Source organism: Eretmochelys imbricata, chromosome 11, assembly GCF_965152235.1.
Source record: "Eretmochelys imbricata isolate rEreImb1 chromosome 11, rEreImb1.hap1, whole genome shotgun sequence".
NCBI lineage: Eukaryota > Metazoa > Chordata > Testudines > Cheloniidae > Eretmochelys > Eretmochelys imbricata.
This window is the reverse complement of record NC_135582.1, coordinates 72,616,214-72,644,154: the sequence shown is the minus strand read 5'-3', so window position 1 is coordinate 72,644,154 and position 27,941 is coordinate 72,616,214. Positions and strand designations below refer to the sequence as shown.

The 27,941-nt window shown below is 43.0% G+C and overlaps 1 protein-coding gene across 1 annotated transcript; it reads left to right on the top strand.

Annotated features, from left to right (window-relative positions):
* The first annotated feature begins 14 nt into the window (after positions 1-14).
* On the top strand, positions 15-27,920 carry LOC144272137 (mitotic-spindle organizing protein 2B-like). The gene is made up of 3 exons (XM_077830005.1): positions 15-274; positions 368-492; positions 27,530-27,920. Exons 1-3 carry the CDS (start codon positions 105-107, stop codon positions 27,685-27,687), a joined length of 453 nt encoding a protein of 150 aa, XP_077686131.1. The 5' UTR covers positions 15-104; the 3' UTR covers positions 27,688-27,920.
* Positions 27,921-27,941: the final 21 nt, after the last annotated feature.

The following is a 27,941-nucleotide window of genomic DNA, read 5'->3' as shown; positions in this document are numbered from 1 at the left end:
CAGCGCGCATGCCCAGTTGAACAGGAAGCGGGGTGTGCGCTGTCTGGCTCCGGACGCCGGCGCTGGGTGAGCGCGTTTCCGGCCCGTGCCTGGCTGTGCCGGGAATGTCTGACCAGGGCCTGGCCGGTGGCGGGGTGGACTCGGGGCTCGATGCGGCCCTGAGCAAAGTGGGGGCCTCGGTGCGGTCCCGGCGGAAGCTGCCCACGGCGGAGGAGGCGGAGCTGTTCGAGCTGGCGCAGGCGGCGGGGATCGGCCTCGACCCGGAAGTGTTCAGGTGGGGGGGCGGGCGCGCGCGCGCGGGGGAGGGGTGGCGGCGGCCGCGGCCGCGCAGGCTGAGCGAGCTGCTGACGCTGCGCCCTCCCCGCAGGCTCCTGCTGGACCTGCTGCGGATGAACGTGGCACCGCTGGCCGTGTTCCAGATGCTGAAGTCCATGTGCGCCGGGCAGAGACTGGCTCCCAGCGGCCCCGCCGAGACCGGCCCCGAGACGAGAGGTCAGGAGCCGCGGCTTATTAGGGGCCCCCTCCCGCTGGGCTCGTCTTACGTCCCTCTCCCTGCAGGGAGGTGCCCGGGCTTAGGCCCGTGGCTGCCGCTTTCTGCTGGGGCAAGGCGGCGAGAAAGGGCGGTATGCAGACAAGCAGGCAAATCCCTGCCGTTTAGGAATCTCGGGCCTGCCACGGCTAGTTTTGCTGCAGGACTAGAGGGACGGAGGAGGTGTCTGTTGCTGGGAGCTTTCATTTATACAAGATGCCAGTTAGACATTCACGTTGTATGTTAGCAAAAGAAAAGGATTTTTAAACAGAATAAAAATCTTGCCCTCTTCCTAGCTCATTTGACACTCTCTTGTTGCCTATCATGTCATCACTTAAGCCTGAATTTAAGCCACTTTAGCCATACTAGCATATTGAAAATGTCAAAACCAAACAACCTAAACTGAGTGTGGTCTCATATACCTGTACCTACGCTATAGCTCTAACTAGTATAGTTTTGTTGGCCAAAAAAACCCCAACAAAAAATCACAAACCTGAGAACGCAGTGCCAGTAAAACTTTTAAGTGTAGATCAGGTCTTACTCCTACTCTCCAGTTCTCATCACCATCATACTAGACCGTCTAATTTCTAACACTGTTAGAAGTAGGAAGAGACCTTTTTTGATAAAAACATCAGGCTCTAGTTTTTCACAAAGAAGCAAAAGGCACCAGACCTATTTTTCTTTTAAAAAAAGGAGCAACAGAATGTACATATATCTTCCTTTCCATTCTTTTTTGGAAGTATATTATTGTATCTCAGTTTCCCCTGTCTCAGGTGGAGGTGACATTCTTTCCTGCTCAGGAGGGCTGGATGCATCTTCCTCTGTATCTAGTGAATGTTCTTTCCATTAGTCCTACCATGCTTTCAGCAGGCACTCAGGTTATAGTGATAAGTGTGGTATAGATACTGTGACAAGCAGAAGGAGCATGTTAGAGAGGATTCAGAGTAGCAGCCGTGTTAGTCTGTATTCGCAAAAAGAAAAGGAGGACTTGTGGCATCGTAGAGACTAACCAATTTATTTGAGCATAAGCTTTCGTATGCACAAATAAATTGGTTAGTCTCTAAGGTGCCACAAGTACTCCTTTTCTTTTTGCAGATACAGACTAACACGGCTGCTACTCTGAAACCAGTTAATATTAGTTACTCCACTGTAAATGCAAGCAAATGTTCGTACCTGTTTATGGTTATCTGGGACCAAAAACTGTACTCTAGGTGCAGGGCCTTATGGTGTGCAATTTTCATCCTCTGCTTTTTAGTGTTTCTCCCCTTCTTTCCTTGGTTTTCCTTCTGTCGTATCCCTCTTGATCATACCCGCAGTATCACTAGCAAAGCAGTCTGGCCTTGCTAGGGAAGAGCGGCTGAGCCTCCCTTGCATTGCTTCTGAAGGATTACAAAAACTGAGCATGCCAAATTTAAACTGGTTCAGAAGTAGCTGTCTGGAAGTCTTTAATATTGGAAACAAATTATATTAAATCATAGGAAAACAAAATTGCAGTGGATGCTGAAAGTGAAAATGAGAGCTGTTTATCATGCAAATGATACAGACTTGTATGTTTCTGGCAATGCCTTTATTCTTACTCTGAATTGTTAGCAGTTAAAAGTTCTGTGTAAGTGGCTTGCTTAGTTTGGGATGGGATGTGACACCTGATCAAAACTAAAGGATGCCAAAGTACAATTCCAGTTCACCCCACCTGGCTGCAGTGAGCGGCTGTGGGTGATTGTATAAAGGAGACACAATTGTGGTGTGGCTCCGCAGGACTCCACATTGCTTGGCTTTGGCCAAAATGGAAATGAATATGAAGAGAATGAATATGAATATGAAAATGAATATTCAGTACCAGAATAAAGGATCACATTTTAGCTGTTTAAAACAACAGTAAAACAGACTTTTAGGTATTTAAAGTAACTTTTTTTTCATCTTTGATGCGTACTTCCTTCAAAGAAAAGAAAAGCATCACAGTTACTTTTAGATACTACCTAGGAAATGATGTACACTTGTACATTTATTTACAACATTTGTTTAATGTTGGGGTTTATTAATTCAAAATACCAATTAAGTACTTCAGGAAAATGCACTGTATGCTTAAAAGACTTGTTTTACTGGATTAATGGCTGGCAAGCAATGTGGAAAGTGCAATTATGAAATTATATTTGAAAACATTTGAGAAAAATATTGGTACATTTATTACTATGAAATGATTTTTGTTTAACAGTAGTTTAATGTAATAACTATTCAAGTCTAAGCTGTTCATCTAGAGACTTCAGAATTTTAGAGGGGAAACATAAAAGTAGACTGTTAAGATGACAAGATTATGAAATTGATGTATTTAACAAAGCATGTGAGATATGTTACCATTGTTCAAGAGACAACTTTTCTTCTTTCTCTAAGGGTATTGAACATTCATATTCACTACTCTGTTCTTTTTTTCAATAGACATATGGTGTTTTTAATGTGTTTCTATGTCTCTCTTTGAATTAGAGGTCTCATTTCTCTCTGCCAAGAACAGTAAAATCCCTGCACCACTCTCCTTTTCCTCTGCCCTTCGATCTCCAAGACTAACAGCCCCTAAGATTGTGGTCTACAGTCCTGCTGATGCTTGCTCGCCTTTCTCTCAAGGTCCCCCTCGTTCCTTCCAGTTTTCTTGCTGCCTGTTCTCTCCTTTTGCAGGTTGTGTTTATTAGTTTACCTACTGGGGTTGGTGCAGTCTGTTAGGACATTAAGAATCACACTTGCATTGTGAGTCCTTTAAGTTTAGACTAAACGAACTGGTGTACCCTCTAAACAATACATACTAATGTTAACAAACGGTCAGGAATGGGTAATTTTAAAAATAATTAAAACTTACAGGTTAAAAATAAAATGTAAATCTTACTTTAAAAACGAAAACTGATTCACTTTGCTGTTGAATTAAGAGACTGAAATCTATTGTGAAAAATTCTTCCTCTGTCTTAGACTAAATGCCATACGCATAAACAACCAAGAGAAGTAAGTTTAGGAATTACATATTGTGGCCCAGAACCTGCAGACCATTGCGTGAGGGTGGGCTGCTTTGCCCACTCAGAGCTTCCCTGAAGGCTGTCCATTCTTAATGAATTGGAACCTAAGAACTTCCTGTGAATGGTGGATATTTTTGTCAAGGTTTTTTATCAGTGACTTTTTATAAGCTCAAACTGGTGCGTGCACTCTACAGGAGAGCTTGTGTGGAGATGACTCACTACAAAGACAAATAATGCTCAAATTTATATCGCTCATATGCATTGGCCATTAGGCTTAAGGCTTGCAAACCCCTGTTTCCATTTAAGGCCTGTGTTTTCTGATTTCTATGTGCGTTTCAGAAAGTTATCTTTTTGGGTTGAAGTTTTCCATTCTTCTGTTTCTAGTAAATTGTCTTTGGAAGCTTGAGTAAAATCCCTTTAGCTGTTTTTGAGTGGGGATGGGGTGAGTTCTGTCACTCTGTCTTAAAAACTAAACTTTAAAGATTGTGGCTGAGGTAGGGAAGCCAACACACTTAAATATGGCATGTGCACAAACCTCTATAGCCATTGTGTGATTTTTGTACATTTAAAATCCATTTCCAAACAAGTTGTATTGTAGCCATTTCAGTATATGCTGCTGTGCATACATGGGTGAGAAATGCCTGCTTGCTTTTGAGCTGGGATATCTTGGACGAAAAACATGATCACAATAAACCTTTAGAGCTTAAAACTCTCACAGACCAATTTCATTTTAAACATGCACATCTTGAAAATTGCTACAGAACAGCATAGGGTTGAGATTTCTGTCTTCCATAGTTCTTAAAATTATGTAAGCAGAAACTTCCTGAATGAAGCCCTGGTGCTACAGGTCCCAGAGATAATGTCCAGTTCCACTTTTTAAAAGTACATTACAAGAATGTTAACTTTTTAAAAATGCACTCAAGTCAGGAACTGCCAGAGTGAAGGTATCCCATTCAACCTTAATTCTGCTCCTCTGTGTATGTGTTACAGTAGTCTCCAATTTCATGCTGTCATACCTTTTTCCCCACGTGTCACCTGCCTCCATCAGTGCACAAGATGGATGGCATTCTAGGGAATGGGGCAGTTCAATACTCCTTTTATCCTCATCGTTCTGTGTCTGGCCCCAAAATATTTGGGGTGGTGGGGGAGATGGCTGATGGAGTCTCATGTTGCCCATATCTCAGATGCATTTTGTAGCTCTGTGTGGACCCTGCAGAATACTGCAGGAGGCTCACTGAGGCCCAGTGCAAGCAACTGAAAACAATGTTATAATGGAAAGTGCTTGGCAACTTTAATGCAATGGACACTTCCAGCTATAATACACCATATAACTGTGTACAATCTTAGATACACAGGTAATGTGTTGTTGTACTGTGGCAAAGTTATAAATAGTACGCAACTTGAGTGATATGAGCAGTATTCAATACAATTTAAACAATAGAGCACAGAAGCAGTATAGTAAAATTGAGTAATAGCAGAAGGCAACTCCAGGTTTCATATGCAATGTTTAGTTACACAGAACAAAACTGCATGACTATCAGATTTGTCTGAGTACATCTTACTGTTCCCCCTACTGGTATGTCACGTATATACTACAGCCATTTGCCAAATGGGGATGGTGGCAAGTCACTTGGAGTTAAACTTGTGCAGTTAAAAACATAAGGCATAATAAACCAATTGCATCAAGTACTTCATGAAAATATTTGAACTCAAAATAGCTTGAGAATAGCTGAGTCTCAGATGAACAGTACAAACAAAATCTGAAACATCTGAATACACTCTGTTGTATAAGTATTTCTTGGGGAAAGTTTGTGAACTAAAGCAGTAACCTGAACACACATACACCTGAAAGGTGCTTTTTTCTTTTTTAAAAAACCCCGAAGATCTAGGAAACAAATGCAAGACCTAGAGCACTGAAAAGTCATGTGGTTTTTTAGCATTACAGTAGTATAGAAAAAGTGGTAGAGATGGGAGTGTTGAAAAAGCAGCCAAATGGGGTAGCAAAGTTGGGCATCCCTGTTGGAAAGCAGGGGACACATGATGATATGCATCTGAGGTGGAGACCTGGGGCAGTGTTGCAGGGTTTTGAAGCTGAAACTTGATGGGATGGACAGGACAAGTGGGGGAGCCAGTTGAAGGATTCAAGGCAAAGAATGATATGGTCAGATTGGTTATCAAAGGTAGTTTTAGACAAACTGGAAGATGAACAATGTGGGGGTCTGGAAGGTCAGAGGTGATTCTTAGGGCATGGATGTTTTTGTTAGCTGTTGGGACAAACTGGGTTGGATTTTCAAGAAATTGTGGAGGATTAAACTGCAAGTTTTGATCAGTGTATGACTATTGTACTTCAGAAAGCTGTGTAATTATGGAAAGGGGGTAGTCACACCCTAGCTAAGATTGCAGCCAGGATTGCATTATAAAGACAAATTGAAATTTATAACTTACCAAAAAAAAGTAACTCAGACTGAAATAGATTCGCACCCCCCCGCCCTTGTGAGAATTGCATGGAATTGAGCAGCGCTTCTCTAGTTGAAAGATCAAAAAAATTACTCTTACTTGAAACTTTTGTGAAGTCTCTGTTTCTCTTTGAGTTTTTAAAAAACAAAATGATGCTGCAGGAGTCAGTTAATAAATAGCTTCCATGATAACATTGTACCCATCCTAGTTTACAAGCATTTTTCAAAATCTATCAAAATACCTCATTACCCTACTTTCAAAAGTCTGGTAGTGTGGAGTTATGGTTGGATGCACTCAACACTGTCTTGTCCTCATCAGTACAGGAATTTTCAAAACAGTGGAAAATCTGAAAACTCAGTTAAGAACATCTGCCCCCTACAGGAGTGCTAGCATTAAAATAAAAAGACTGTAGGAATGGGGAAAGCAGAACTATGTTGATTCCAATCTGGCTGTAACACATTCCCTGTAGAGATGACAAGAGGAACTGGAAACATTATAGCACTTAACCCCTCCTGTGATCTGTCATTGAGCAGCAAAGGCTCCCAAGGACAGTGAGGATCCTACTGACATATATCAAGAGGAGTCCTGATTTGGAGTTGCAGTGTGCACTGAAGGAAAGGGTATAAGGTATGAAGATTCTGGTCTTGGATGGAGGGGTCACTGTGCTGATGGAGATTTGATGACACTGGCTAGCTTTCTGGGAAGAGGAATTATCTTCCCTAGGGCATGGAAGATGGCAGTTTTCATCTCTATTCTGCATAATCCACTAGACTACAGGATGGGCCGGATCTGTGGACCTTATTACCTGAAAAAAAGGCAATTTTCAGATAAGTATGGATAAGTTTTCCTATTCTTGGAGCCATTAAAATGATTTTTTGTGTCAATGTGCTTCAAGAGTGGGAAGCAAAATTATTCTTTAAATATGGATATCCCGCATGGAGAAAAACTCTGCCAAAAGGTAAAAAAAAAAAAAAAAAAAAAATGACGCTGGCTAAGACTGGATGACCAGTTTTCAGAATTTGGTGAACAAATGGCCATCTAGCAGATCTCAATACAAGAGAAACTACTACTCTGCCCTGAGATTGTCAGTGTGCTCCTAAAGACTGGACTTCAATGCTGAACAGAAGAAATATTTATTGGATTTATTTAAGGAATAAATGTTATGATAGTTGTGAGGACCACCTATCTGAATTAAAAGTACAATACGGGGCCTCATTAGAGAGAGCTCCCAATTTCAAATTAAAAAAAAAATCAGAATGAAAATTGTAGCCCTTGAAAGGCCTACTCCATTGGATAGAGAACCTAACGGCTCCTGCAGGGGTTCAACCTAGGTAATGCTGTAAAGAGCAGAATGAGGTTCCAAGGACATGTCTATTCCCTGGGACTGGAATAAGGTTGATGATCAAGAAAGCATTTGATGTTGGCGTTTGTACAAAAAACTTCCTTTTCTTGAACATGCTAAGAACTTTTTACTATAGAGACTTGATCTTTTTGCTTGGACACTGTTATATACCCATAACCAAGCCTTCCTGGGCTGGGGTCACTCAAGGATATGTTTCACTGTCTTAACATGGTAGTTAAACCATGGACTTTGCACCAGCCAATAGAATAAGTTCTATATGTTGATTTCTCTGTTGGGCTCCATGAGGGTAATCACCACTTCATCCAAGTATCCATTTTAAACCTCGCTGGTCCTGAAATAGCAGAGCTCTGTAAGACAGGCATCTGAAGATCCAGGGCTGAGCTAATCAAGCCGGAGTATCATAGTCTCAACATCCAAAAAGGCATAAGCTGTATCTCATTCTGATGTTTTGTATTGTCCTGTGGAGCAGTGGAAAAGGTGAGAAGATGTAGCAGGGACCTTGCCCAGCTTTGCAAGATGCCATTCACTGCCTAAGATCCTGAGCCCTGACGCATAGAAAGGCCCCAGGGCACATTATTTTCTGTTTCTAGTTGCAAAGGAGTTGATCACCAGCCCATCGAATTACTTATTGTGAGTGAGATATTTCTGGGTGCAGAAGTCACCCCGTTACTCCAACTTGTGACATGTAGATTTTGATGCTGTTTGTCTCCCCCTTGCACAATGGCTGGGGCAGAAGCAGCTGGGCCGGTACTTTTCACCGGGCTGGGGTCAAAGGCAGGAGTCAAGACTAGTGATCAAGGTGAGGCAGGAGATGAATACCAACGTCAAGCTAAGCTGGGATCAGAAGTCAGGAGTGAGATAGGGCAAAGATGAGGTATGTAGCAAGAAAGAGTCTTCATTCCTGCTTGGACAGCTCTTGGGGACAATGTCCTAATTTAAATAGTTGGCGTGGACTAACCAGGGGGCTGCAGGATTCTGTGTCTCTGGCCTCTTCAGGCAGTATTTCCTGCAGTTCCTAACCCTCTTCAGGCAAAAAGAAAAGGAGTACTTGTGGCACCTTAGAGACTAACAACAGTATTTCTTGCAGTGCCTAACACTCCAATAATTGTTGGGTGCTGCTTCCTTGGTGGCTCAGGACCCTGCAACAATGAAGCACTGGAATGGGTTACCTAGGGAAATAGCGGAATCTCCTTCCTTAGAGGTTTTTAAGGTCAGGCTTGACAAAGCCCTGGCTGGGATGATTTAGTTGGAGATTGGTCCTGCTTTGAGCAGGGGGTTGGACTAGATGACCTTCTGAGGTCCCTTTCAACCCTGATTTCTATGATTCTATGGAAGACAGTGGGGCAGCCCTTGAGCAGGAGGAGATGCGGGGTTGGAGGCAGGGGAAAAAGGAGGCTTGTGCTAGGAATGGAGGGGGGAATGCCATAAAGGATGTCTGCCTGTCAGCTACCTCCCCATTCAATACCCATGCTTCCTCACTGCCTCCAATGGCATGGAGGAGAGAGGAGAGCCATACCTTCCCACCCTCCAGTTCTATAATTTCCTCTGTACCTGGTGAAGAAGCTTATCATAGAATATCAGGGTGGGAAGAGACCTCAGGAGGTCATCTAGTCCAACCCCCTGCTCGAAGCAGGACCAATTCCCAGTTAAATCATCCCAGCCAGGGCTTTGTCAAGCCTGACCTCAAAAACCTCTAAGGAAGGAGATTCCACCACCTCCCTAGGTAACGCATTCCAGTGTTTCACCACCCTCCTAGTGAAAAAGTTTTTCCTAATATCCAACCTAAATCTCCCCCACTGCAACTTGAGACCATTACTCCTTGTTCTGTCATCTGCTACCACTGAGAACAGTCTAGATCCATCCTCTTTGGAACCCCCTTTCAGGTAGTTGAAAGCAGCTATCAAATCCCCCCTCATTCTTCTCTTCTGCAGACTAAACAATCCCAGTTCCTTCAGCCTCTCCTCATAAGCTGCTCCTAGGTACTAGCACTGCCAAGCTGATGCGTCCTCTTGGCTGTCAGACCAATATTTACCATGCTTGCAATCCAAAGGTTGATCACCCTGAAGCTTTCTAGGAAGTAGAGCCCTCAGTAAAGCTACACTCACCTTGGTCAAAATAACTTCAGATTTTCTCCACAAACTCCACTGTGGCCCCAGACTTACCTGTTTGCATGCTGATCTGACTTTTTTTGGTAGGTTTTGGAGAGGAAGCAAAATTCAGCTTTAAATAGAAACTTAGCCGCAACACCAATAGCAGAAGAGAGAGACACTGAAAACTCTTCTACCTGTTGCTGTAATCCTACCTCCTCATCTTTGGGGCCTCAAATGTGATGGTATGCTTTAGAGCCACAACCCAGTTTTAGACAGTTTGTTTCCCATTCCCCCTGTTTTTGGTCTCCAGTATCCTTTACTTATCACTTCTAGACTGCTTTGGAGTTGTTCATGTCTTCGTTTCAGTACCTGAGCTCCCTATCAAAACTATTTGAGATTCTGCATAGCATCAACTATTTCCAGTACACAAGGAATTACCTTTTGGTCTGTTGATTTCACTTCAAGTCACAGGATTTTCTGGACTGGATCAGACTCAAGGGTGTAAGTGGCCAGCACTAGATGCTACAAGGAAGGTGTAAGAAACCCCATGGTAAGGATAAGCTGTCCCCAAGATTGGTTTAAGCCCTGAAGCATGAGGTTACTCTTTGAGATGGCCTTTGCATATTCCCACACATCTGCACCACGAGCTTCCAGAATCTTTCTTTTGCCCTTTGTCCTTTCTTTTGCCCTAGTTAAATTGCCTTCTGGATCCATCCAGGTCAGTGTTGCTGCATCCCTGAAACAGTGTGTCTCCAGTCCCAGGGTAGTCTCAAGTCATATGCCCACCATCTCTGCTTGAGAGAAGCATGTCTGTTGGACACATGCGATGTCTATTGGGCTTTCGCTCCCAGAGCCTGCAAGGATCAAGTGGCCTCTTGCTGGAGGCAACGGCAGCCAGACTACAGTTCTACTTGTGCAGTTTCTCCATCTGAAGCTGCTCCTGACACTCCCTGACCTTCTCTCTTGCACTGATGCTGCTGCTCTTGGTCTGCTCTCTTTTGCTTCTGGTCCCCAAGGTGCTGAATTTCCAGATACTCTCTGCCTTTCCTGCCAGGCTGTCTGCCGCTCCTGTTACAGTGGTGTGCTGGTCAGGACAGAACATAGTTGTTTCCTCTGTCAGTCTGTCTGTTCTCTATTTCTCTCCAGGGTGGTGGACCTTTTGCCAGCAAGCTGGAGGTTTTCTGCAAACCTGGACCATCATTCCTTGACTGGTCATTTAGAATAATGCAGGTCTACTAGCTGTCATTTTGTCTGTTCAGTGTTAAGCTGCCTTTCTCTGCATACCTCAACCAGCTGATTTTTCTTCAGCTGTTCATAATTCATTTTTCTCTGTCTCTCTCATCACTATTCCTTTCCCAAAAAGACTATTGAGACTTTTTGCTCTGTGGTTTTCCCTTCTAGGTAACTTGCTTTCACTGCTGTTGATACTTATGCAGTTCACACTGCTGCAGATCCCACCGATGCCACCATAAATGTCACGGGTCAGGGCAACTGTCCCTGTATTTCCTCTCAGTGGTCTAGCAAAAACACCAATTCTCAGGCTTCCAGCTACCCAGCCATTGCCTTTTTGGGTGCAGACCTGCGTTTCTCTCCTTTCAGACTGGTGTATTTCCAGGCTGCACAGTTCCCTGCCTTCCTTGTGTTATTCCCAGAAGAGACAGGCTGCCCAAGTGGATCTGCTTGCTTTCTCTTCAGCAGCTGATGAGTGATTGTCAACAGAAGTAAACTACCAAACAGTTCTTTCTATGCAAGCCAATTTTATTCTTTAGGTTAAAACACTACAGAAAAAAAACACATTTAAAGCAATAAAATAACCTATATGCATGCTAATAAGTTTACCAGGGTTCATCTCAACTTCAACATGGATTCTGCAGGAACAATCCTTCAGATTCTCACCCATGAGGGTTCCTTGGGGTTACAAGTTAATCACAGATTCAGTTCAGAAGAAAAATGTAGTCTTGTGGGGCTTCAGCAGGTCCAGTCCTTCCAACACTACTTTAAAGATTGGGGCCTTCTATGGACCACGGCTCCTGTCTGTTTGCTGGTTCAGGAAGAAGGCCCCGAGCCAGTTTAAAACCAGGCTATATATTCAAGAAATCTTGTTTATCTTGTGGTGCCTGGAGAATCCAGTTTGAACTAGTATATGGGCACCTCTCCAGGGGATGGCTTCAAAGGGTGGTAACAGAGAAAGTACATTAACATCCCCGTCCTACTAGAGAAGGTTCATACAATTCCACAATACCACATACACAATTGCATTTTTAATACAAGTGACACACACATTCCCCAAAGGATTCATTCCAGTTCAGTAAGGTTTAACTTAATTCAGTAAACTTCTTTCAGGGTATTGCAGGAAATTGTCAGGCTGTCACAAGTACGTCATACGTATTCTCCAGCTTGGAACTGAGTGAACATGAAAAAGTCTAATTTTAAGCCTGACACAAAAGAGAGAATTTTGGGGGGCTCTATTGATTCCACGGCTTGAGCATATTTGCAGCAAATCAGATTTGACAGCATGCTAGCATTGGTGAATCAATTGCAAAACAATCCATGTACTACAGCAAGAACCATGTCTCTGGCTTTTTGGTCATGGGCTTCATATACTCTGGTGACCCCATTTGCCAGACTGCCGTCTTCTGCAGGGGAGGCTACAGATGGTCTATTGCCCTGCTGTTCACAGGATGGACCGGCTGGGCACTAAGGAGCAGTATTCTCCCTCCTCAGCATTTCTTCTCCTCCTTCCTGGATTGATTAATCCTTCAGAGGTTTAACCCTCCCTGAACCTTTGCTGCAGCATCTCCCTGCCAGCTCCTTTGCCTTACAGAGCAGAGCAGCCAAAAAAAGCACTGGGTTCAATCCAAGCGATGCTTTATATATGTGTATGAGGTAGCCTTCCCAGGCTTGGCAGAGGGTGAGTTGTATCCAGCTAACCAATCCTAGCCTCAGTACCTAATGGAATTAGAAGTCAGGCAGGTAGAGTCCCCTACCCACGGAGGCAGCGGTGACTCCAACGGAAAAAATGGACCAGGAGCCACAGTGCAGAGCAGGAAGAGGCTCCAGAAACAAAGTGGACCCTGACCACTCAACTCCAGTGGTAAGTTTCCAGGGGCCCCTGCAGAACAAAGAAGGCTTGTGGGACAACAGGTACTCTTCCTCCCCTCCAAATCTTAAAGTGGATCTCAAGTGCCCTGGGGAAGGAAACAGGGCTTCTGATCAACACCCCTTTCCTCCCAAGTCAACCAGGAGGGCTCTGACAATGAGCCCCCACTTCCCAGAGGAAATAGGACCTAGAGATCTGAGACAGATCTCTCGAGAGCCTTAAGGAAGGCAAGGTGCAAAAGGCCTCACCAGAGCCTCAGCAGATTTGCTGTGCTCTCAAAGTGCACAAAAAAGGTTAAAAAATCTAAAAAAGGAAAGAAAAAGCACAAAAAATCCAGGAGATACAAGTCCTCTAACTCCTCATCCTCCTCTCTCTCCTCCACTGAGGGAGGCAAGCTGTTTGGCTCTGAAACCTGAGCAGGCTCCTTTGAATAAGCCTTGGAGTAAATTTCTCCCTTTAAAATCCTCCCTTGAAGCTCTGATACCCCTTCATGCCTCTTTCGAGAAAGTGATTTATTACTCAATGGAACAAGTCCTTTAAACGCAAGCATTGCAACAAGAGTGACCTCAGGCTCTGTAAATAGTCAAGGACCAAAAAGCTCTGTTGCTGATATACCGAAGGTTGGTGCCACTCTAGCATCCCTCGCCAGGGATATGGTAGAGTTCTACCCTAAGGACTCTATGGAAAGATGGAGGCCACTCTCAAAAAGATCTTTGAAGACTCCTCCAGCACCTTCTGAGCATCCCTGGTAGCTGCCTTCTTTGCAGGAGCATCTCTTTCCTGGCTGGAAAATCTCAAAGCGTTTAAGCACAGAGATCATGCTGACTTTGGCTCCACTTTAAAGAGAGGTTTCAGAGTAGCAGCCGTATTAGTCTGTATTCGCAAAAAGAAAAGGAATACTTGTGGCACCTTAGAGACTAACCAATTTATTTGAGCATAAGCTTTCGTGAGCTACAGCTCACTTCATCGGATGAGCTGTAGCTCACGAAAGCTTATGTTCAAATAAATTGGTTAGTCTCTAAGGTGCTACAAGTACTCCTTTTCTTTTTACTTTAAAGAAAGTCTCCCTAACATTAGTGTTTGTAGCTGATGCGTCAATGGATGTGATGAGATTCTTAGCCTGAGCCATAGCTTCCAGCTCAGTAGCCAGACACCACGTGTGGTTCCAACTCTGGAAGGTGGATCTTCATTCTAAGCAGGCCTTGTGCTTGGTCAAGTTTACAGGTGCTCTCCTCTGTAGAGAACACTTGAATAAGGCAGTGGCTGGTAAGGTGGCAAATGCAAACAGTCTATCCCTTCTCCACTGAGTGCCCTTGGAAGAGAATATAGACTGGATGTCAGACAGAGGTGCTTCTTTCACTCCCTGTTGCCACGGAGATACCAGCGAAGGGGCAACAGATTGCTCAAGAGAACACAGTGGAATTGAGGTCCAGGAAGAAAATCCAGAGTGACCTCTCCCCCCCCCCTCCCCACCCAATCCACTTTATGACAAAGATTGCATAGGCCTCTGTCCAGAGCTGAAGATATGGAGCAGAATTTCCCATTTCCTAGAAGAATGGTTTTCATCAACCACAGACAAGTGGGTCAGGGAAATAGTGAGCTAGGGATATTTGCTTGACCTGCAGGCTCCACCCTGTCCATTCTTCATCCAAAAAGAAAAGGAGTACTTGTGGCACCTTAGAGACTAACCAATTTATTTGAGCATGAGCTTTCGAAGTACTCCTTTTCTTTTTGCAAAGACAGACTAACACGGCTGTTACTCTGAAACCATTCTTCATCCAGTCATCCAGCTCCAGTGACCCTATAAAATGCAATCTGATCCAGAAATCTTGTCTTCCAGATATGGGAGTGATAATGTTCCTTCAGAAAAAAAGGTTCTTCGGGTTCGATTCCATGTTCTTGATTGTACGGAAGTACACCGGGGCTATCAAAGCCATTCTCAGCCTTCAAAGGCTCAATAAACTTTGAAGAAAACAAAGTTTGAGGGAGACCCCGGTCTCTATGGTGTTATCCCTGTCCCAGGGGAACTTCTTGACTTCAGTAGATCTAGCAGATCTATATCTCTATATCCTTATCAGACCAAGCCACTGCGGACTTCTGAGGTTTGCTTATGGCAGGAAACATCACTACCGAACACTCCCGTACAGCCTGTCCTAAGCCCCCAGTGTTTTTAAAAGATGGTGGTGGTAATGGCCAGATAATAGCCAGACTTGGGTTGCAGGGAGCTCACCTGTATCCCTTCCTGGACAACATTCTGGTCAGAGTACTATCACAGTCAGCAGCACACATGACCATGTCTCAGACATTGAATCTCCTCCGGGCATATGGCATCAGTGCCAAGAAGAGTTTTTTCTGATTCCATCCAGGAATTTATTTTCTTGCTGCAGAGCCACAGGAGGTCTACCATAGCACTGTGCCTCCAACTTCCAGGATTCCTGTTGTCATGCATAGGGATCAGTCCATGGACATCCGATGAAGTGAGCTGTAGCTCACGAAAGCTTATGCTCAAATAAATTGGTTAGTCTCTAAGGTGCCACAAGTACTCCTTTTCTTTTTGCGAATACAGACTAACATGGCTGTTACTCTGAAACCAGTCTATGGGCACAATCACCTGTTTTCAAGTCTTCACACTAAAGGTGTGGGACACTCCTGGAACGTATGAAAGATCAAGTATAGTTTCTAACTAGGGCTGCCAACCCTCCAGGATTGGCCTGGAGTCCCCAGGAATTAAAGATTAATATTTAATTAAAGGTTATGTTGTGATGAAATCTCCAGGAATACATCCAACCACAATTGGCAACCCTAGTTCTAACACAGGTGTTCAGCTCCTTACAGTGGTGGTCAGTCCACAACAATGACAACAAAGGCATATCCATCGATCTTCCAGATCCTTTAGTCCTTGCGACTGATGGCATCCTGGAGAGCTGGGGCGCTCACTTGGAGACCCAAACAACCCAGTGCCTCTGGAGCCAGGAGGGAAAAGGCTTACAGCATAAACCTCCTAGAGCTGAATGTGATCAAGCTTGCTCTGTGAAGGTTCCAGCCCACCTTAAGGGGAGAACCAATCAGACAGTATGATTACGGTCACATATTTAAACAACCAAGGGGGAACAAGGAGTCTTCAATTCTCCACACAGAAGCAATGGAAATAAGAGTTGGGGGGAACAGTTGCTCTTTTCCCTCAGAGCAATCCCTATCAATGGGTACCTGAGCCAAACGGCAGACTTCCTCTGCAGGCACAGGGGTGGTCAACAGCTCCAAGTGGCACCTAATCAGGAGGTTTTCAACCTCATTATTCAGAGGTTCGGTCTCCCTTCAACTGACCTGTTTAATGCAAAGAGGCAAAAATATGTCACAAGGGAGGCAGAACCCAGATCCATGAGGACAGATGCCTTATCACACTGTTGGCCACAGGGCCTACTTTTTACATTTCCACTACTGGGGAAGGTGGTCTAGAAAATAAAATGAGAACAGACAATGATGATACCAAATGTCTGAGAAGACCTTGGTTTTCAGACCTGATAGAGCTGACACTGGAGTCACTGCTCCAGTTTCTGTGGAGACGGGACATCCTTTTACAAGGTCATCTTTTGTCTGTACACGAGGTGACTCCAACTGACAGCCTGCTTATTGAGAGGGAGGCACTAGAAGGTTTTAGTTTGTACTTCAGAGTGATTGCTTTTATCTAGGAGAGTATCGACACTAAAAGCATACTCCTCTATCTGGTCCAGATTCAACAACTAGTGCCAAGAGCACAACGCAGATCCGAGAAATCCTGAAATGCTAATCATTTTGGACTTTCTCCAAGAAGGCATAGACAGAGGCCTTTAATCCATTATCATATGTCAGGTGTCCACTCTTAGTAGCATGCTATTCTCAGGATCCTCAGGTTCCCTGGCAGACAACCCATAGGTAGCCAGTTTCCTTCAGGCAGTCCGATTAGCCAGACCAATCATCAGGCCTCTGTTCCGAAAATGGGACTTTCTGCTAGTTTTCATGGCTCTGAAAAGCTATCCCTTTGAGATTCTGATTCCAGCGTTGGCCTTTTATTCATCTGTTAAGACTTGTTTCTTAGTAGCTGTTGGGGCCACCAGGTGAGTTTTAGAACTGGCAGCCTTATCTATATTGGAGCCTTACTGCCTGTTCCACAAGGGCAAAGTCATGCTCGGGACACTAGAATCCTTACTTCCTAAGGTAGATTTGTCCTTCCACGCTTCCCAAGAAGCTGTACTTCCTTTGTTCTGTCCAAAACAACAATATCCAGCTCACCGCATCTTAGATTGTCATTGCTCGCCTGACACCTATCTCAAGCAGACAGAATCCATGAGAAGGTTGGGCTCCCTATTTGTGTTCATCCACCTGAAATGCAAGGGGCTCAGATTTTCTAAATCCTCCATCTTTAGATGGATTAGATTATGCATTGTGGAAGACTATAAATCGTCAGAGCCTTCTGTCCCAGAAGGGATTAAGGCGCATCGTGTGAGATCCTGAGCAACGTCTTGGGCTGAACAAGTGTGTCCACTTTGGAAATTTGCAAAGTGGCCTATTGGTCTACAGCTAACCCCTTCATTAAGCACTACAAGATGGAACTTTTATCTTCTGCAGAGGCCTCCTTTGGAAGGAAGTTGCTGCAGGCAATGGCCCAGTAATAATACAAAGGCGGATAATTCTTTCCTACAGAACTTTTGTTCCATAACCCTCCCTACGTCTGTTAGCTGTTTACTACTTCCCAGATGTCCAGAATTGTGGGAGACACTGGGCTGCAGAACAGAACATTTCTTAACAATAACTTCCTTTCTGCTAGCAGCGTCTTCTTCAGTTCTACCCACCCTGCATGGCTTATGACTCAAGGTCAGATATTAAATGGAATCATACCATATGTCCATCTTCTCTGGTCTAACGTACATAGTTATGTTATCTCTGGAATATTTGTTAATAATGTTATGCAAATTTTACAGCTTGGGAATAGTTTATCGGGCAGCAAGTAGGAGCAGAGGGGACATGGCCAGACCATGTAGAGTCAAAACACTGATCTGCCCTCACAAGCAGCAGAGAGGAGAGCAGCCCACACATTCAGAATTGTGGGAGACGTGAGGTGAAAGGAAATTATTGGTAGGAAATTTTCTGTCCTACCTCATTTCAAAGATCAGAGTATACAGATAAGAACCAACAGTGCCACACAGTGTTTTATGTAAATAAACAGGGAGGAACCAGATCAATGCAATTGTGCAGGGAAGCAGTCTTTGCATGGAATTGGCGTATCCAGCCCAATGTAACTAACTGCAATTCACCTGCCTATACAACACTCTGGCAGACCATCTAAGCAGATGTTTTTCTCAGAATAAACTGGTTCACAAAAATCAGAACTCTCACTGACCTTTCCGATATCTCTACATCTTCTACCAGACTTAATTCCTCAGAACAACGGGACAATGTATCATCTGGATTTGTTGTCACTACACCTCACAGCATGGAAACTGTCTGGCTAACAGATTTGGAGAAGAATGGTTCTGTTGATGTACAGAAGAAAGGAAAGTTACTTATCTATAGTAAATGGAGTTCTTTGAGGTGTGTTTTTATGTGTTCCGTGCCCCACCCTCTCTTCCTCACTATTGCCAAGTCTAATGACCTGGACTTGATAGTGGTGCAGGAACTGGGGTTCAGTTGGTCACTCTGCCTCTTTTATGGCCTCTAAGGGAGGAGGATCTCTGCTCCCCAGTGAACTTGGTGCTACAACATACACTGTTGGCTAAAGCGTTCTGATCTCCAGCACATAGGGCACGTTCACACCAGAAGTAGAACACACAAAAACAACATATCTTGAACTCCCAATTATTAAAGATAAATAATTTCTTTTCATATGCAAAACAGTTGTTTCACAGAGTACGGCGCTAAGAAAGGTGCTTCTCTGTACAGCTCTGGCACTACGTTACCAGAAATATATTAACATATCAGAGAGAGAGAGTTTGAAATTATTAGCAGAAATTATTAGGGGACTGGAGAGACTGACTTTTTACAAAAGATAAAAGGAGGTAAGTGTGTCTAGCTTAAGTAAATGTCAATTTAGGAAAGGTTCATAGATTCCAAGGCCAAAAGGGACCATTGTGATCATCTAGTCTGAACTCCTGTCTGACGCAGGCCATAGAACTGCCCCCAAAATAATTCCTAGAGCAGATCTTTTTAGAAATACTTCCAGTTTTGATTTAAAAATTGTCAGTGATGGAGAACCCATCTTGACCCTTGGTAAATTGTTCTAATGGTTAATTACTCTCATTGTTATAAATTTTATGTCTTATTTCCAGTCTGAATTTGTCTAGCTTCATCTTCCAGCTATCAGATCGTGTTATATCTTTCTCTGCTACGTTGAGTAGCCTATTATTAAATAATTTGTTCCCCATCCGGATACTTGTAGACTGTAAAGTCACCCCTTAGCCTTCACTTTTTGAAGCTAGATACATTGAGCTCTTTGAGCATATCACTACAAGATGTGATTAAAAAAAAAAATCATGATTAATCGCAGTTAAACAATAGAATACCAATTGAAATTTATTACAGATTTTTTGATGTTTTTCTACATTTTCAAATATATTGATTTCTATTACAACACAGAATACGAAGTGTATAGTGCTCACTTTATATTATTTTTATTACAAATGTTTGCATTGTAAAATGATAAAAGAAATAGTATTTTTCAGTTCACCTCATGCAAGTACTGTAGTGCAATCTCTTTATCGTGACAATATAACTTACAAATGTAGATTTTTTTTTGTTTTTGTTTTTGAGTGCAGTTATGTAACTAACAATGTAAAACTTTAGAGCCTACAAGTCCACTCAGTCCTACTTCGTGTTCAGCCAATCGCTAAGACAAACAAATTTGTTTATATTTACGTGAGATACTGCTGCCTGCTTCTTGTTTACAATGTCACCTGAAAGTGAGAACAGGCATTCACATGGCACTTTTGTAGCCGGTGTTGCAAGGTATTTACGTGCCAGATATGCGGAACATTCATATGCCCCTTCATGCTTCATCCACCGTTCCAGAGGATATGCTTCCATGCTGCTGATGCTTGTTAAAAAAAATAATGCGTTAATTAAATTTGTGACTGAACTCCTTGGGGAAAATTGTATGTCTCCTGTTCTGTTTTACCCCCATTCTGCCATATATTTTATGTTATAGCAGTCTCAGATGATGACCAAACACATGTTCGTTTTAAGAACACTTTCACTGCAGATTTGACAAAACACAAAGAAGGTACCAATGTGAGATTTCTAAAAATAGCTACAGCAATTTACAGCAATCGACCCAAGGTTTAAGAATTTGAAGTGCCGTCCAAAATCTGAGAGGGACGAGGTGTGGGGCATGCTTTTAGAAGTCTTAAAAGAGCAATACTCCGATGCGGAAACTACAGAACCCGAACCACCAAAAACGAAAATCAGCCTTCTGCTGGTGGCATCTGACTCAGATGATGAAAATGAACATGCGTCGGTCCGCTCTGCTTTGCATGCGTCGGTCTGCTCCGTTATCGAGCAGAACATGTCATCAGCATGGACGGATGTCCTCTGGAATGGTGGTTGAAGCATGAATGGACATATGAATCTTTAGCGCATCTGGCATGTAAATATCTTACGACGCCGGCTACAACAGTGCCAGGCGAACACCTGTTCTCACTTTCAGGTGACACTGTAAACAAGGAGTGGGCAGTATCATCTCCTGCAAATTGTAACCAAACTTGTTTGTCTGAGCGATTGGCTGAGGTAGGACTGAGTGGACTTGTAGGCTCTAAAGTTTTACATTGTTTTATTTTTGAATGCTGTTATTTTTTTGTACATAATTCCACATTTGTAAGTTTAACTTTCATGATAAAGAGATTGCACTACAGTACTTGTATTAGGTGAATTGAAATATACTATTTCTTTTGTTTTTTTACAGTGTACATATTTGTAATCAAATATAAATATGAAGTGAGCACTGTACAATTTGTATTTTGTTGTAATTGAAATCAATATATTTGAAAATGTAGAAAACATCCAAGAATATTTTAAAAAATAGTATTCTATTATTATTTAACAGTGCGATTAAGCATGTTTAATTTTTTTAATCGTGCAATGAATCGCAATTAATTTTTTTAATCACTTAACAGCCCGAGTTATAACCATTGATTTTAGCATTCAAGTAGTGCAAATCTTCCTCCCAGATTTCAGTAATACCAACTATATTGAATTTACACTCATAAATGAGCAATTCCAATTCCTCTTGGTGTTAACCATGCTCTTAGCATTGGTGTATAGGCAATTCAGGAATTTCTTCTCTTCGTATCCTTTGATTCCTTGATTTAATTGTGTTCTCAACCTCTCATTTTTTGTGCTTAATGCTCATTTCTTCCCTCCCTTTACCCTCCCCTTTTAAAAATAGTTTATCCCCCCCAATAATTCTAGCCAGCCTGTCCCCAAGGAGATTGGTTCCCCTTCTACTGTGCTGGAGGCCATCCAAACTATACAGCCTCCTTTTCTCCCAGAATTTGGACCAGTGTTCCACAGACTCAAACCCCTCCTCCACTTACCTAGTCAGTCATTCACTTCCACAATCTTCTGCCTTCCTTTACTTGTAAACCAGGAATGATCTCAGAGATTGTTTGGACATTCTTCCTTAGCACATCTGAATTTCCTGAAGTCATCTGTTATTTGTTAGTTATTCAGTGATGCAGTGTCAGTAGTGCTGATATGAATCATCATTTAGTGGTCGACTTCAGAAGCCTATCAAATGGTAGAGCTGATCATGATCTCTCACATAGAAAGCATTACTCGTAACTATTGCTAACATCTCCAGTTGTCTAGGAGACACTGTCCCATCCTGGCAGCAATGATCTGGCCTCAGATACTACTGATGCCTTTGTCACCTCTCAGTCAAATTGCAGCAATGCAATACACCTGGGCATGAAAACTTCAGCTCTTAGGAAACTCTAGCTATTACAGAATGCTGCAGTATATTTCCTCAGCAACACAGGAAGTCTGACCTAGGTCTGTTTCTATTCAGTATCTTCATAAATGATTTGGATAATTGCTTGGAGAGTACACTTATGAAGTTTGTGGATGGTACCAGCCTGGGAGGGGTTGCAAGCACTTCGGAGGACAAGATTAAAATTCAGAATGATTTTTACAAAGTCGAGAAATGGTCTGAATTAAACAGGATGAACTTCAATAAGAACAAATGCAAAGTACTGCGCTTCAGAAGGAATAATCAGTTGCACAAATACAAAATGGGAAATGACTGGAAGGAGTATGGCAAAAAAGGATCTGGGAGTTATAGTGGATCACAAACTAAATATGAGTTGTCAATATAGTGCTGTTGCAAAAAAAGGAAACATAATTCTGGGATGTATTAGTAGAAGTGTTGAAAGCAAGACCAGAAATAATTCTGCTCTACTCTGCACTGTTAAGGTCTCTCTGCCAGAGTTCTATGTCCAGTTCTGGACACCCCACTTTATTACAGATGTGGACAAATTGGAGAAAGTCCAGAGGAGAGCATTAAAAATGATTAAAGGTCTAAAAAACATGACCTATGATGAAAGATTGAAAAAATTGGGTTTGTTTAGTCTGGAGAAGAGAAGACTGGGGTCACATAACAGCCTTCAAGTACATAAAAGGTACATGAAGAGAAGGGTAATAAATTGTTCTGCTTATCCACTGAGGGCAAGACAAGAAGTAATGGGCTTAAAATACACCACAGGAGATTTAGGTTGGACATTAGGAAAAAGTTCCTAATGGTAAGGGCTGTTAAGCACTGGACCAAATTACCTGGGGAGGTTGTGTAATCTCTGTCGCTGGAGGTTTTTAAGAGCAGGTTAGACAAACACCTGTCAGTGATGATCAAGGTAATACTTAGTTCTACCTTGAGTGTAGGGGACTGGACTAGGGGATCCGTTGAGGTCCCTTACAGTCCTACGATTCTATGATTCTTTTCATGCTACTGTTAAAAACACTCATGTCAGTACACCCTGTGTCAGCTGACAGGGTGGTTTGTTGGAGTGCTCTCTGACCTCTTATGAGTCATTGAGTTAAGGAAAGGAGGTAAAGGAGAGCTGGATCTTTCCCACTCCCTCCCTCTCTGTTACCCAGCCACTTCCCTTTCAGGGCTTCTCTACATAGGCACAAGTACTCCACCAGGGGTTGCACTGCACAAGGGTCAGGGCTAGAGGCATGTGTTCCCAGTTAAGGAGCCTAGGATGAGTTTTGCCACAGCTGTGCGTGGAGTGGGCTGTAAAGCATCTACTGGAAGAGAAAGTCAGGGGAGCAGAACAGCAGAGCCTTAGTAGTCTGCTTGTGGGGCCAGGGACAGGAGGGGAACTCAGCCCTCGGTGCTTTTCAGCCAGGCCACAGGAATTAAACTCTTTGCTTAAGACACGTTTGATTTTTCAAAACCTGCCAATGATTCAAGCAAGGTTTGTACTAATTTCCTTTCTGTGCATGAATTATAAGGAGCTGCTAACTGGAGCAACCTTTTTACGTTAACATGTAGATTGCATAAAGGGTACACCATCCCTGTGAAATCACCCACTACATCTTATTGTTACCAGGAAGAACAAATATTATAACTGAAAGAAGGGAATAAAAAAATGGCTTCTGCATCTCTGCCGGGCCTGTGCGTAGAGTCAGTGTTACTGTTCTCCCACTAAGGCCAGTCTGTTGCTTTCCCCGGTTATTTGTCTGGGTCTCACAAAACAAAAGAGAGGAAAAAAAATTAAAAATAGGGGTGTGTGTGTGTACACCCCCTTGATCCTTGCAGGGGCTCAGGACTGGGCAGCAGCTGTGAGCTTTTAAGTCTGGTTTTCAAATTGACTAGTTTCTCCCAGTTCTCATGTCCACTTCCTGACTGGAGCCTGGTTCGAAGCACTGCCCTCACTGTGTTACAAACAGAAATAGTAAGAGCAGTTGGGGGCTTAAAGGCAGGGTCTGAGCCTTGGGTCTCTCCCTGTGGGAAGAAAACACTGCTCCATTGGGGATGGGGAACCTCCACGGTCCTTTCTGCTACTGAGGAACGAAGGGGGCAGCAACATCAGTCTGGGCAGAGAGCAGGCAAAGAGAACAGTGCTGTAGGTGGCTACTTTTAAAAACACCTGAGGACTACAGGAAGCATTCCCTGAGGTCTGATTCACCTTTGTGACCCTGCTTCTATGCCACTGCAGCATCCTGTCTGCTGCCAGTGTGCACTCCGTAGTGGCACCATGCAGCCTTTCCTGCCTCCTGAATACATCTATCTATTGAACCACCTAGGTTTTAAACCCATCTCAGTATTATTTGAAGGGAAGAATGAACATCACAAGCTGGTGTATGTATCCTTGCATGTAGTTGTAGGCACCTGGTCTTATGAACGTACCTCAGCCCATTTGTAGGACACATACTTGACTGCTCCTACTGCCGTCATCGTCTCTGGTCTTTTGAGGTCAAATGAAGCCTGATCTATCACGTGGAGTATCACTTGTATTTGTATCGTGTTGCATCTTTACAGAACACTGGGTCTCTCTGAAAAACAACCAAGTATGCACCTCAAAATAACAGGACATCATGTGTCAATTCAATTAAGTGGGGGAGCCTTTTGTTAGCATCAGTATCAGTTTCTTTACTGTATGGGAAAGTCTCTTGAAATCCAGTCCTTTCATGGGTTGCACTAATATGTGTTGATTTCCCTAATGTTCAGTATTGTTTAATACAAGTGTTGAGGCAGAAGTGCACACAGCATACCCACTCTGATTGTTGGGCCTTGTGGTGTTGCTTCCAAACACGTGGTCTGACCCTACCCTATTGAAATCAATGGGAGCTTTGCCATTGATCAAAATGGGAGGACTGACATCATACCTTTATTTATATAAACATAAAATGGTCTTTAGAGTGTTCATTCTTTTTTTCTGAGGAGTTTAATATAGTTTAGAGGATTCATAGATACTAAGGTCAGAAGGGACCATTATGACCATCTAGTCCGACCTCCTGCACAACGCAGGCCACAGAATCTCACCCACCCACTCCTGCGAAAAACCTCTCACCTATATCTGAGCTATTGAAGTCCTCAAATTGTGGTTTAAAGACTTCAAGGAGCAGAGAATCCTCCAGCAAGTGGCTCATGCCCCATGCTACAGAGGAAGGCGAAAAACCTCCAGGTCCTCTTCCAGTCTGCCCTGGAGGAAAATTTCTTCCTGACCCCAAATATGGCGATCAGCTAAACCCTGAGCATATGGGCAAGATTCACCAGCCAGATACCCAGGAAAGAATTTTCTGTAGTAACTCAGATCCCACCCAATCTAACATCCCATCACAGGCCATTGGGCCTATTTACCATGAATAGTTAAAGATCAATTTATTACCAAAATCATGTTATCCCATTATACCATCTCCTCCATAAACTTATCGAGTTTAATCTTAAAGCCAGATAGGTCTTTTGCCCCCACTGCTTCCCTTGGAAGGCTATTCCAAAACTTCACTCCTCTGATGGTTAGAAACCTTCGTCTAATTTCAAGTCTAAACTTCATGATGGCCAGATTATATCCATTTGTTCTTGTGTCCACATTGGTACTGAGCTTAAATAATTCCTTTCCCTCTCCGGTATTTATCCCTCTGATATATTTAGAGAGAGTTATCATATCTCTCCTCAACCTTCTTTTAGTTAGGCTAAACAAGCCAAGCTCCTTGAGTCTCCTTTCATAAGACAGGTTTTCCATTCCTCGGATCATTTAGAGGATAAAGGGCCAGATGTCCAGTAGCCAGATAGTTGGGCATTTGTGTGCCTATCCTGTGGGCCCAGAGCCCCTTTTTGTGAGAAAGACATACGTTACTTTGTGCCCACACAAATGGAGGATTTGCACTGTAACTGGACATGTGCATTCAAGAGAGGAAGGTATTTACATGCGCAAACATGCACCTGCTTGCTTGCTAAAAAAATCAGATAATCTTTGGGGATGATTTTGTTGCCGTCTTTGATGACGTACAGTTAAATTTCTCCTTTCTGTGCGCTTTCATTGACAGCACTTTCATTAGTAAAGTTGCTTGAGTGATTCTGAGCTTCAGCAAAGGAGAATTGGAAAGCTGGCTGGCTGGCTTTGGGCTGACAGATGAGAAATCTACAGTAGTAGATTTTTCTTAAAGAGCAACTGACATGTCTGAGGCAAATGAATTCATTTGCTGTTTATTGCTTGAGTTTGTCAAACTATTTACAGATGCAAATGAACCACTTACATTTTTATTCTTTGGAAGCCATTTGAGTGTTTCTCTAGTGCACTAAGCTGTAAATTTGTGCTGTTGGCAGTAGTGGCTTTCAGGGGGCAGGAATGGCACTACATAGGAATGACTCTTGGGTAAGTAATGCAGAAGGTAGGAATGAGCGACAGGGGATGGATCGCTTGATGATGACCTGTTCTGTTCATTCCCTCTGGGGCACCTGGCACTGGCCACTGTCGGAAGACAGGATACTGGGTGAGATGGACCTTTGATCTGACCCAGTAGGGTCATTCTTATGTTCTAATAATGGAATAAAGTTTCTACAGCTCACTCTTCTATTGGCCAAGGAAATTGCAGAGATGATGGATTCTAAACAACATAAGTGGGATGCTACTAATTATTGTATAGCCATCAGTCAGTTGTCTTACAAAATATCTCAACATCCTAATCAGGTAATTAATGTAACTAATTTGTGCAGAAAAATTATTTAAATTAGTGATCAAATGCCTGCCTTTTGCTCTGATCTCTTTATGGTGTGTGTATTTCTAAAACTCTTTAAAGCATTGGAGCCTGTTTGTTTGTTAGCTCCGTCCTTCTCATCCTTTTCTAAGGTAGATTGTTCTCCCTTTTTTTTTTTTTTGACCTTTCACTTGTGTAATTTTTTCCTTACCCTTTTTCTTCACCCTACATGATGTGCCTCCTCTAAGACAGCTCTCTCCCAATGCAGGGAGGTGTGTCAGGCCCTGCTCTTCACACACCTCACTTGGTCTCTTTCTCCCCTCACCTGCCCTGCCTGAAGCAAGTCTCAGTTTGTCCCCTTTCTCCTGCTGAACGTGGAAGGGGTCCCCTCGAGGTCTCTTGCTAGCTGTGTGTACCACACTTCCTGCCCTCTCCCCCTCCAGCTTGCATAGTGCTACCCAGTGCTTTGTCCTGCGGCTGTGTTGAATCATAGACGCAGCTAGCAGTGGTAGGATAAGAGCAAGATGGCTCAGGAGGAGTATTCTATCTCCCTTGTGAACCCAGCAAGGCAATCTGTGAGTGGCAGCTTCTGTGTAGAATCCAAATGCTTTCCAGAAAACTCCAGAGCATGACAAGAATACCCAGGAGAGTTGAGAGGTCTGTTAGTCTGACAAAGTGACAAACAGGAGTGGCTCTGCAGGGTTGGACCCTGTCACTGTGGCTTGTGAGGGGCATAGACTCTGGAACATTGGTTCACTTGTCCTAGCCTTGACATGTTAGATGCTCTTTAAATTTTTCCTTAGTTGCAATTTCTGGTTCTGGTGTTCCTATGCTAAATGAAAGTAATCACATAATGTGTTCACACATTTAAAAAACAAAAAGAAAAAGAAGTACTTGTGGCACCTTAGAGACTAACAAATTTATTTGAGTATAAGCTTTCGTGAGCTACAGCTCACTTCTTATGCTCAAATAAATTTGTTAGTCTCTAAGGTGCCACAAGTACTCCTTTTCTTTTTGCAAATACAGACTAACACGGCTGCTACTCTGAAACCTGTTAAAAAACAAAGTGATTTATGCTATTTGATTTAGCTAAGGAACAAATTGTGATGAATATGATTAGTTCTACTACTGCAGTTTGTTTGGGATTTATGCTACTTGACATCTGTTAAATTACAGTTCATGAGTTTTGTGTCTATATTGGATGCTGGTAAAATTTCATCTAATAAAACCCTACCTATAACATGAATTCTCGAGGAACACTAGCAGCTTGGGTGCAGTTATGATGTCAGATTAGAACTTTAAAGTTAACATATTTATCTGTCCATCCAGGGAGAAATAAAACCAATTCTGCCGTCAGCGGGACCCAAGGCCTGGCAGAACGTTGCAGCCGGGAAGGATCGGTCCAAAGAATGCCCCGGCAGCCAAGCACTAGCAGGCTCCAGAAGACTGGAACTTCTGGAAAGAGCAGTGGAGGAAGCAGTACATAGAGAGTCAAAATAGAGCACTGAGGACCTTTGTACATTCTCCATTAAAATAAGTGCAATGCAGCACAACATGTAAAAATGCAAATGATCCAAGATTGTGAACCTGCTCCAGTGTTTTGTATTTATGAATGCTATAGAATATCACAGGTGAAGTATGCAAAGGGTCAGTTACTGTTTTCCTTTCCTACATTTCTTTTGGATACATCTGTTAATAAAGAACATGAATTCTTCGGGAATAGCTTTTAATTAGAATTCTG